General features: G+C 40.4%; 1 protein-coding gene across 2 annotated transcripts in view; it reads left to right on the top strand.

The window, feature by feature from the left end:
* ITGA2 (integrin subunit alpha 2) overlaps positions 1-9,606 on the top strand; it is a 71,501-nt gene extending 61,895 nt beyond the window's left edge. For both annotated transcript variants that reach the window (XM_075741064.1, XM_075741063.1), the window contains 4 exons: positions 277-390; positions 2,214-2,303; positions 5,735-5,851; positions 6,602-9,606. In XM_075741064.1, coding sequence (XP_075597179.1) covers positions 277-390; positions 2,214-2,303; positions 5,735-5,851; positions 6,602-6,691 — 411 coding nt within the window. In that variant the 3' untranslated portion in view covers positions 6,692-9,606. The remainder of the gene's footprint in view (positions 1-276; positions 391-2,213; positions 2,304-5,734; positions 5,852-6,601) is intronic.
* The last annotated feature ends 2,774 nt before the right edge of the window (positions 9,607-12,380 follow it).

Genomic DNA, 12,380 nt, shown 5'->3' with positions numbered 1-12,380 from the left:
CAGAACTGACCCTTACAAGTCTACTGCTGTACCTATAAGGACAGCTGTGGTGGGGGTGGCATTCTTCATTCTCATTGCAGGAGTGCAGCCTATGGATGTTGTCACACATGCTGCCTTAGATAGAAGAAAAGGTGCATGTTCTTCATAGCCTGCAAGCACTTAATTTGTATGCACAAAATGGCAAAGGCAAGGGCAAAAAATCTGGATGTTAAAAAGAGCATTTTTTAAAGTGTATCTTTAATGTACACCGTTGGTTCTTGCTGTTTCCCCTGGAAGAACTGTAAGAATGTGAAGTGCAGCACCATCGCATGCAAACTGGAAGACATTATGCTGAAGGGAGAGTACTTTGTGAATGTGTCCACCCGAATCTGGAATGGAACCTTTGCTGCCGTGAGTATCAGCTTCATCTTCATGAAGGATCCAATACTCAGATATTTCCTAACTCCTGATATTTTTCAAAGTTCAGTAAAGAAGTCTTCCAATCTAGAGCGAGCTTCCTTTATGTTTTTGTGTCTGTTTTTCAAGATTGAAAACTTGAATATAAAGGTAGTGAGGCTGCATAATGGAGTTGATAACCTTCAGTCCAGCACAAAACCTAAGAAAATGCTGTGATAATGCAATCTTCACAGCTGAAAAAAACATTTTCTGCATCTGTTAAATTCATTCAAGGGGAACTACAGATTCCACAAAACTCAACATAGGACAGTAGAGTATAGTATCATCATAGCCTGGAAAATAATGTTGCTTTTAGCTTTTGAACATTACAGGCTACATAGTGATCATTTAAAGTCACATCAAAATATCAAAAGCCTGTTAGTGCTGCCAGTTACATTTGTTAGAAGAGGTGTGGATTTTTTTTTAATTGATTTTTTTTGTTTTTATTAGAGTTGGTGTCAAGGAAACAGTTCTTGCTTAAAGACCTACAGGATACTTAAAAATATTCATCAATAATATCTTGACTTAAATCACCATGTGTCCTCCAGGATATAACTCATCATGAGTTACCAGACTTTTGAAATGAGACCATGTTTGCTGCTTAGCTAGGCAACCAGCCAAACTGTCTTGGAGTCCTGGGTTTGCCTAGGGTGTCAGGAACATGACGCAGTCTCCTTAGTCTGTCTGGCAAGTCTTATGGCAGGTATTGACATTTAACAGCAAGGCTCTTGTCAGGTTTAGCATTCAGCTAAAAAGGAAAAGGTCAGGTTGATAATGTAATATACTTATGCAAGTGTGCGAACGAAAGCATCTGTCTGCCTTAAAAGTTTGTATTTTTCAAATCAGCTGAGTCAAGACCACTTGTTAGTGCTGTCAGGTACGCACAAGGTGGAGACCTGAACAAAACATTGCTACCTTCACAAGAAAGTGAGTGGAAATAATTTGTCTACCACTGGGAGATAGGAAGGAAAGCTTGCATGTCACAGTTTTCCTCTCATCTCCCATTTTGGTATTTTCTGTCCCAGAGGTGCTGTAGGAAATGAGGGTCTCTATGCCCGCCAGGTGGGGAGAAGAGCAGAGGTGAGCTGGCAGTGTCTGCCCAGACATGCTCCTCTGCCTCTCAACACATGCGCAGAGGAAAGTGGGATCTGGCACAAGGTCCCTTTTCAAATAGGAATTGACTTAAGATTTGTGTCGTCGTCTTTCTTTAAGCTGGGGGAGTGATGTCGGAATTTGAGCAGCGGAGAGGAACAGAGAGTGATAGGAAAAAATAAATGGGGAAAACCAGAAGCATTGGATAGAGGTGAGGGGGGGGGAAAAGGGAAAGAACATTGAGTTTCCATTTCTTTCAAAGGCCAGAGATGTATCCCCATCTGTCATTTGTTGCTGAGCTATTTCTCCCTTTCTCACTGTTATTTTTCCCCATCTCTCCCCTGCTAGCAGCAGTGACAGCTTTGAAACAACTATAAAAATGGGTACATAATCAAATTCTTCTGTTTTGCTTGAACTCTATGCTCAAGAAAAAAAGCCAGTTCTCCAGTTTCATTACTAATAAGTAAGAACAGCAAAGTTAAATCTGGATTACTGATACATTATTACTTTCATAGACATTTTAGCTTGGGTCTAATAAAAAGATAATTTTTATTTTCTTAATACTGTGATTTATTTCTGCTTCTGAAATCTTGATTTCAAAGCAAGAGAATTATTTTAGGATGTCTAAATTCTAATCAATCTGTCATGAAATACAGTTTCACAGTTTTTTTAATCTTCTGTTTCAGTTAACTTTCCAGACGTTACAGCTCTCTGCAGAGGCAAAAATTGATACACATAACCCTGAGTTATTTATAATTGGAGAGAATACCCTAACTGTAAGTGATAAAGAAGTATATTTTTTCTACTTCTCTATTTTTTACTGTATTAAAGTGATAATATTTAATTTTCAGTGTCTGTAGGAGTATAGCAAATTAAAAACTCTGATGACACTTGGTCATGGTGAACTAATGTGTCCTTTTGGCTATATGCAACCTCCCTGAAGTTACTAAAATGTTTTCATTTCAGCCAACTGCTATATAAACCAGACTTAGTTAAAACCTGTAGATCGCAAATAGATTGTAGAACTATCAGCAAAACTCAGTTACAAACTTCTGAAATTCATTTAGCTTCCTGTTCATGAAAAGATCAAAATTGGGACTTCTTTCTGCAACAGAATTAATTGTTGTAGATAAGTGAGCTCTGGGAAACATTTTTGCAAATCTGACTTTTAGTCTTCTATAAGTGTTTTGTTTTATCTTTGTTTTATCTTTTATATTTTGACTTATCTTTGTAGACAGATGTTTGACACAGGTCTCTAGAAAGTATACTTAATCTCATTTATGAAGTATTTTTTTCCATTTGGAATGGCTGTCATATGGACAATATGGACACAGCTAATCTCAAAAAAGTCTCCAAACCACTGCTTTATTAATGTAGAGTCCTTCTCCCAAGGTTTACATCTGCTATATACAAACATAAACAAGACTTGAAGAATACATTAGCACTGTGGTGCTGTTTTAATAAAAAGATACCTTGTCCTCTTGGCCTGTCGAGGGAGGAATACTCTTCCATTTGCAGTACTAAGTTCAGATTTATTTCTACAAGATTTACCAGCCTGTTTTATCCATAAAAATAACCAAGGCCACTGAAGACCAAAATGCAAGTTAGAAAGGGAGTCAAGTATCTGTGAGAATGAGTAGCATAGCTCATTCACAGGCAATGGAAAATTCAGTTAAATATGTATGAAGGCAGTTATTCATTATCTATCTCAATGTGGAAATAAGACCATAATTCAGTACTATTTTTTGTTATTGTTGTCTCATGGATCACTCCATTTCTGGTGAAGAACCTCTAAACAGATCCATTTGTATTCAGGGAAACCCCAGTGCCTGAAGAAGCAGAAACAGTTCTGGAAATAATGCCAAATTTTTGCAGAAAGATTATATGCCTGTATTTGAAGTGTGCTGAATGCCTCAGCTGTGTGGCACAGTATTATTTCTGCTAGGAGACAAAACTCATTAATACACAATGCAAATATTCCAATTAACTGCACAGGCACCTGTATTACTAGGTATTTTTCTACAGTTGGAGCATGATTATTTCCAAATTTACAGTACCAGCAGTTCTCTGGTGGTTTCAGGAGAACCAGAATTTAATTATTCAAAAGACTGTTGATTAAGTCAGTTGACAAATAAAAGGTAGTTCCTCAGCCAGCCATTGAAACCTCTGCAGCTGGGACTTCTACAGCTTGGAGGCAGTGGCTGAACAGACCTGAAGACCACAGGGCTCTTAAGAAACACAGTGGGTTTTGGTGAGGCTTACAGCCTGATCCTTACTTGATAGCCCCTTGCCCTGTGAGAAGTCTTGGAAAATGTGTCAGCTGGTGGAGGTATACTGTCCCTAGGGCAGAGTTTCCTTTGACACTTCAGTGATGGACTTAGTACCCAGCCATGCATATACTTCTTGGCAGGCCAGCAGAGATACCCAGTCTGCCTTTCACTTCCTTGGGAACAGGACAGTGCAGAAGCAATCTGAGTTTATTTCCCTACTTATTCTGTTATTTTAGATGAGGGTGGTAGGATTCATCCAACTTAATATCTACATTAGTCATCCACATCAGAGGTAGCCCTTCTATAAACCCTCATCAGTAGAAAGAATAGGTATTTCTGAAATGCAATTAATCTCATCTTAAAGATAATCCTGAAAATAAGTAGGGTGATTTAGGTCCTAAAAGAGCCTATCCTTCTCCATGGGAAGCCAAGGAACTATATTGTAGATACAACACTAGATGAGGTGAATCCCAGGCGTGTTGTCTTACTGAGCACTGTTTGACTTCAGGGGAGATACTTGTTCTTAGGCATTGATTTACCTCTCCAACAGTGGCACATTGTTGTTAGTCTAATGGAGAAAGCATTACTAGGCAAACTGCACGCATATATCAGATTGGCTCTTTAGTTTGGATGAGCTGGGTTGCTGTGTAGCCAAATGAATTAATATTGCCTTGTGATGCTATGTGGGGAAGCTGCTTAGGTATCTTTGCGTAAAAGCTTTCAGATTTTTTCCAAGTTGGAAAGGACTGCCAGCTGGAGGACAGAAAGTTAACCTGCTATAATCATCATTATGACCATTTGGTTAGAAAATACACAAAACCAGCCTGCCTCAGTGAAATGAATACACATAGCCACACCTAGGACAACACTGGAGCCTTCCAGCAGAAATTACTTAAATCACTGAGATGTCAGTCCAATGCAAGTTTCCCAGAAAGCTTAAGATTAAATTACACCAGACAAATGCACTAAGAAGGTAAACCAACGTTGACTTCTTTTATCATGTTTCAGGAAGGAAAAAACCTTCATGCTAAATGCATGTTGTTCCACGATTAAATCCAAAGATTTGACAGTTCATAAATATAACAGCAACGTCTCCCTGCGTAACTATGTTATACGTAACTATATATTTGGTCATACCAAATCCAACTAGATAGGGTATCACCTGAAAACTAACTTCCAGACACAGTATGCTGTTCTGGGAGCTCTCTGTTATTGCTTGTAGTTCAGGATGCCTAAGTGTGCTAGAAACACTCCTGTTTGACCCATCCATCTTACAGCAAATTCATGCAGTTGACTCAGGAGAACACAGATTAACATGAGAAGATCTAAGAAGTTGCTAGTGGTTTCCCAGAAGGTAGGAACAGCAGAAAAAGGAGACAGAGGTACCTGCCCAGCAGGAGGGGAGGAATTTCAGCACACAATGTGTATGATGTTTTCTGGCCTCCATGATTAGTATTGCCTCCTACAGCTGCCCACCACAGATAACAGGCTCTGACAATGCTCTGTTGAAAGAAGTTATTCTCCAGCTGATGCAGCAGAAGTCTGTTTTGAGCAGACGGGGCTCTGCACAAGGCTATTCCCTGCCTGCATGTAAGCCTATCTGGTTACCTTGTGATGGTGTGTCTATGCACTATGGGAACAGCTCTGAAAGACCTCCTGTTACTGGAGAGGCAGAAAAGATTGCTTCTCTGCCTGTTGTGTATGGCCAAGAGTGGCGAGGGCCCCTAATCCTTAACTGGCGCTGCCATGTGCCATGGTGGTGCAACCAGGTACCTGTGGACAGCAGTGAAAGGGCTGTAATTGCCTGCTGTGTTCCAGTCATTGATCCTGGAATGTGTGCAGTCCAGCTATTCTTGATTAGTGAAGTATTTGGTTTACAAATCCTACTTTATATGCAGTTAACATTAACCCCTAACTCACAACCTCTCTGCTTTCAGATCCCAGTTACAATAATAAAGCCGGATGAGAAAGGTGAGATACCAGTTGGTGTTGTGATTGGCAGTGTATTGGCTGGACTCATCTTGCTGTTAGTATTGGTTGCCGTTTTGTGGAAAGTAAGTAGGCGTTTATATTCTTAGAAAGAAAAGTATAAAGAGATAAATACATTTGGGCTATTTTCTTTGGAATCTCTCTTGCACGTGCTGTTTCGTGATATGAGTACTACCGCATTGGCATTGCGCCCTTGATGGGAGTGTTTAGAAGGGCTTTAAACATCAAAATTCTAAAATGGGTCCCCATAGATATTGGCTACGTGAAGATGATAAATGAGTTTCCAGTGGTTCAAAACAGGGGCTGTGGCATTTACATTTTTCCTTTGACACTGCCTGCCTCCTTCCCTAACTCTGCAGCTGGGCTCTGAACTCCCATGATATTCAAGTGGGCAAGGCTGGGGATTAAAGCAAGGAGGGAGAGGATATACACTGAACAGACAAAAAGAGAACAGAGAAGGGTGAGGGCAAAAAGCCATTTACAAAGGATACCTAGATTAAGGGGAGAGAAAAATTTTTCTGCTTACCAGGTGCTTGAAGGGCTCCTTGGCACACTACGGCAGCACAGGGATGCTTGTATCTCAGCAGGGACACAAGTGGCTAGTCAGCACTGCTGTTTTGACATTTAGTTGCACCAGGCAGGAGTTTAAGGCCCATATCCTTTCATTTTAGCATTAGAAATTGTCTGCAAATCAAACACTGTATGTGTGTACACGCACACATGTGCATTCCTACCATCACACTATTTAGCTTATCTGAGAAATTTAACTGTTGATGACTGACTGCGATGTGGTGTTATTTTAATACTTGTCTCAGCTTGGCTTCTTCAAGAGACAGTATGAGAAAATGAGACAGGATATGGAAGATGTCGATGAAATTACAGAACTCACAAAGGACAAAGACTGAAGAAGATGAGTTGCACGGATGAAGAGAGGAGATCTGAGCCACCAACAGTAGTGATCCAGTCGGTTCTTCAGCTGGAGTGCCTTAATGATTAGTAACATTTAAACATTTTTAATGAAAGTGTCTTTGTGTAGATGAAAATATTTTACAGATTCTACTCTATTGTAAGAGTAACTGCAGGACAGTTTGTTTTCTTCAAAAATTATTAATAGTGCCTTTTCTTGTAAATTTTTGCCTTTCAAACAAACTTAGCCCTTAGAACTGGCAGGTCCGGAGTTTACAGTAACATATTGTGCCAGCAACCCTTCTCCTGATCCGCTGCAGAGTGAAACAGAGCAATTTATTTCAGATTATTGCGGAACAGCATCAGTCCGTAATTCAGTTGACAAGTACCATATGTGTAAAGGACATTTTCTATTAAGTTGATGATGAATGTGTGGTGAATACTGCTTCCAGACTGGGAGAAGGAAACTAATTTTTTCATTGACTAAGCTCCATCCTTATTGTTTTAGAGAAATAATTTGCACCAGTAAACCTTTGTCTTAACTAATCTATAAAGTGGGAACTGTATATCAGGATGTCTGTCTGGGTGCTACAGGACAACTGGATGAACAAACTGGTCTGAAAGTTCACCATATTCCTTGCACTAAGGTCACAACTAAATTACTGAAGTACATTGTTTTGGGGAAATATTGCCAAATAGTATGTATAACTGCCTTCTGCATACTTTCTCTCTGAGAAGAAAATATGAATTTCATAATCACTTACAACATGTTCTCTGCAATGTTGTGATTGGTTTTCATATTTCGTCTCGAGAAGCACTACCACTACTGTTACACTGTGCTTTATGCTCGCAGTCCCTCTGACACCAGTTTGGCTTTTCACATCAATAGGGAAGACAGTCAAGATCTTGCCTTTAATTCAGTATTGAAACATTTTGCCTGACAAAGAGCATGAAGTGAACTAAAGGGGATGATGACTGAGAAGTATGCACGTTAGGACAGAGGATAGTGAAGATCTAAGCTCTGTAAGTTGTTTACTACACTTGTTTCTTTAGCATCTCAGTGCCTTCCAGGAGACCAAAGTTCAGTATGACCTCCTTACCTGTCACATTTTATTTTGTCCCACATGTTCATGCCTTGATGAAGTTAACTTATATTTTATACAGAAAAGTACTGTAGTGCTCTGGAAGGAGCTCTGAGAACAACACTTGGGTTGACTTTGTGTTGGTTACACACCTCAAGTTTATCACATGCCGTTACGCTGCCTGGTTTTAACGAAAGCTCAGTCTTAAAAAGGCCCATGCTGTAAGACTGGTAACAGTCAGGGGAACTGGCCTTTTGGCTGCCTTTCTCTCTCATGGCTGGGAGTTATGCTTATAATCAGTTGTGAGAGAAGATGTGTGTGTTGTCCTCATGTACACTGCCATGCAAGTGAGATAGATTGTTTTCAACTCGAGGTGATTTACTTGGAGAGTGAAATATTTAAATGTGCCTGACTGAGAACCCAAAGTCATGTTTTCTTTCCCCCAAAACTAGATTGTAATTATGCTTAAGCACCTTTCAGATTATTTTCTGAGGGACTCTTCAAAAACTAGACTTGAGCACATTTGAAAGTTTTACTCAGTCTTTTTTAATCAGTAATCAGTCAGGAGCCAACCATCTCTTTGGCAAATAATAGCTTCATTTGCAGTGACAGCTGGATTGTGCTCAGTGTAGTTTTATGTGTTAGATTTATTTTGTATCTATGAAATGTTCTGTTTTGGGGTGGGTTTTTTTAACATTCTGAAAAACAATCCAGATTCTGATCTCAATTGTCAGACAAAATTGTTGCCATCAGCTGAGTTTGTGACCAAAACAATTATTTAAAAAGTGAAAGAAAAAAAAGTAGTAATTGCATAAAGCTAAAGAATAAGCTCCTGACTTGTAATTATAAACCCTGAGGGCAAATGCTCTGAAAGTAAGTATATAAATTTGTCTGCCTCAATTCTTGTATAAACTTGTGAGGAAGAAAACAAAACCCTACACCCATATGTGTGGGAAGCTCCTGCATAACCAGGGTCATGCACTCCAGGCCAGACGGGGAATTTCACAATGCAGTAGACGGCAACATCTTTCATTTTTGGTGCTGCTTGCAAGGGAAATTTAGGCATTCAGCCAGATTTCCTTCTTTCACCTTCGGTGGGAGGTACAGGTCAGTATCTAACATGCAACTTCTTTGGGGATTTAACAGTTTATTGATGAGGTAGCAATGATTCAATTCACTAGTCTTCACTGGGTTTTATTTTGTCCCAGACAACAGGATTTCCCCCCCTGGCCTGGACATAACTTTTTCCCAAAATAAAGGGAAGGCATAACAATGGGGAAGGTTTTTGTATCCTAACCACTTAAAGTTGCTAGTTTATTTTTCTTTTATAATTAATACTTTAATGGCTAATTAAGTTTTTATAATGAGTGAGTTTATTGCACTTTTAAGTTGGCACAGCTGCAAATAATGCTGGAAATATTATGTATATTTTGTATTATGTGCAAGGAGCTGTGTTCTGGATTTTGTTTTAGTTTTAGTTTTTTAAAACAGCACGTTACAGGTGAAATAATATTCTGAAATATTGAGCTTCAGCATGTGCTTCTGTTTGTGCTTGCAGCAAGAGAAGTCAGGACTACCTTCAGCAAACTCACGTTACATCTGATTCTGGTCTTGAAATCTAGCTGCTAACTTCATGAAGTACTAGAATTAAGTCCAAAGTCAGAGTTAGTTCCATATGAGCCTGTGCATAGATTTGGGATGTACAAGAGAGTTTATAATCAAATTGACTTCTGAAAGCTAGCATGTAAGCTCTGTGGGAGCAGGGACTGTATCACTGTGGTGCCTACCTGAGGGCCAGCAGCGTTACTACAATAAAAACAAGAATACTGCTGAACACAGACTCATTTATTTTTTTAAACAGCACCCTAAACCAAAGAAACACTACTGAAAAAGGACTACATAAAAGGGGGCCAAAAATATCTTTGTTCCAGTAGCACACAGTGAAAACCCTGAGGAGATGACTGCTAGGTATACAAAGAAGCCTTGTAGGTTATAGTCACATGTGTAACACTACCGGTAAGTCAGTTCTCATTAGCGCGTAATATCTATATTTGAATAGCTGTGGTTGAACAGTTGGTGTTAAAACCTGACCATGGTCAGGCCTTCCTATAAACATGGGCTTATCACTGGCATCTAAAATTATGCTGTATTCTGCCAGTCTCATGTCCTGCAGTCAGACATACAGAATTGGTCAGTGGTAGCATCTCCTGACACCTGCTCTGGCTACTCCCCACCATACACTGGAAAAGCCAAAGGCAACATTTCAGCAGGAATACGGTGGGATGGGAAAAGAGGGAAGAACTTCGCTGCAAATAGGAAGACATTAGGAAGACAGTCATGGCAGTAACCACCTCAAACCTAGCTTGCTTTTTTTTTTTTCCCTCTTCCACTTTCAGCTCCTCCATGCTTTTAACAGTGGTATATAAACATTCAGGCTATCAACATTTAACACTTCCATAATACAGAACTGGATGACCCTCATCTTAAGGCACAAAACTCCATCCTCACCAAGTTGCAGTGTTCTGCAGAATTGAAAGCCATATTCCTTATATACAGACTTGTGCATCTATCACCCTTTATACCCAAAAGTGAGGCACAACAAAAACTTTAAAGACTAAAGCAAATTAGAGTATTAAAATGCATCTCAAAATCCATAGCTAATTGCCTCAACTGTTCATTGCCTTTAAAGGTAATAAAATGTACATAATTTTCACAGCCTCAGAAAAGCTGAATGCTATGTCTTTAGTCAACCTTTCTGTCCTCATTTATGAGCAATTATTCATAGGCAATCACAGGCTTTGGTGTGCTTAGCAGTTTTTAAAATATATTTGCCTCTTTCTCTTAAAATAGTTGAAATGGAACTTTTAAAACAGAACTGCTATAAAGGTACATCAGGATACTAATTTTTTTAACACTTTATAAGATCAAATTATATGGTTGGTTTGTTTGTAAAAAATAGGGCTAAGGTATGCAGAGAAACTGCTGAGAAACATCTTTTCTAGCTCTCTCTTCAAGTACCTTCACAAGACACTTAATGGAAGAGCTCAAGACTGAGTTTTCAGAGCTTTTTTGGGGGTGGCAGAGGGTAGCATTGTCTGCTTTCACAGATAATTTAACTTTGTTAATAACTATTTTAACATGTTTTTAATGTTTCTGATGGAACAAATGAGTGCATTAGTCAATAAAACTACAAATTCCTTTAACAGCTATGGGGAAAGTGAGCTGAGAGAAAAGCCAAAAAACGCAGTTTAAAGTTTATCAAGCTAAAGGCTTGGTTCCCGACCGCGACAGCGGAAGCGAGCCCTGTACTCGGCAGCCCAGGCAGCACCTGGGCAGGCTGGGAGCCGCTCCTCCCGCACAGCCGTCTCTCGGCTGCCATCTCCTGGGGAGGCTCCTCATAACACAGACCCCCCGCTCCCGGTAACTTCACGACAATCAAGTACCGTTTTCATAGTATGCATCGGGCTCAGCTTCTCTTGAGAACACAGCTGAACCAGGCATGGAAACTCTTTAAATTAAGCAGTGCTGGTACATCTACGTTCTGCCAGACAAAGGGATCAGTGCATTCAAATGTTGCCAGCCAAGACCAAGACATTTTTCAGGACAGATTCTTGCCCTTCCACAAACACCTCCCATCTGGCATATCTTCACGGGAATCACACGATGACCCCTTTGGTTTACAACAGCTGTTGCCAGGAACATCTGACTGCACCTGGAGCCACCACCTCTGCAGCACACCGTGACACTGCTGGAAGAGCCATGGAGGGGTGGGATTACCCTCCCCTGTAGCCAAGGCAGAAAAACAGCTGGACTCACCCCAGAAGCTAGGGCTGCATTGTGTATTGATCTGCAGCTGCCTGCCATCCCACTCACGGACCTCACCAGAACACAAGGTAGCCCTCTCCCAGCAGCCTAGTCCTGCATGTGTGGAAACCAGGACATGTGCAGCCACATCCTTTCCTTACACGCAGTCAGACGCAGCTGGGATTCATCCCCCGGCCTGGAAATTTGGAAGCACTTAGGCAGCTATCTTAGAACAGAGTAATTTGCCCTCTTAGGATAAAACCTGCCTAGCAGGGAGGGTAGCCCTACAGGGGGAGCCAGAACATGCAGCTCAGAGTATGGACTTAAAATTTCAGTGAGATACATTTTACCTCTATTATGCACATCATCCCTCCTAGGGGCATTTCCATTTTGCTTTTAGATGCCAGCTGAAGAACCCAAAGTTACACAAGACTGATACATCATTGTTCCAGAACAAAGCAGTACTTGCCTCATGCACAGCTAGGGACACAAAATGACATTTAATTGTTTTGACCATGGCAGCGTACACACATTGTAATACTCAGCTGTGACTCAGTACAACATCTCTTCCATTCATTGTTCCTGGTCACTGTGGGGAAGTACACAATTATTCTTTCTCTTCTTTTCTGCACCCTCCTTCCCAGCTGCATTGCTGATGGGGAAGGTGCATTTAAGGTCACCCTGGAGAAATCTTCCAGGAGATTGCCCCATTAAAGAGACACCAGTGCAACACAGGAATTGCCCCTGATCATAGGGGCAATTTAACTGTTCCAAATACCACTATTTTTCTGTATCAGCACCA

Source organism: Balearica regulorum, chromosome Z (genome assembly GCF_011004875.1).
Source record: "Balearica regulorum gibbericeps isolate bBalReg1 chromosome Z, bBalReg1.pri, whole genome shotgun sequence".
NCBI classification, from domain to species: domain Eukaryota; kingdom Metazoa; phylum Chordata; class Aves; order Gruiformes; family Gruidae; genus Balearica; species Balearica regulorum.
This window is presented reverse-complemented; position numbering and strand designations above follow the sequence as displayed.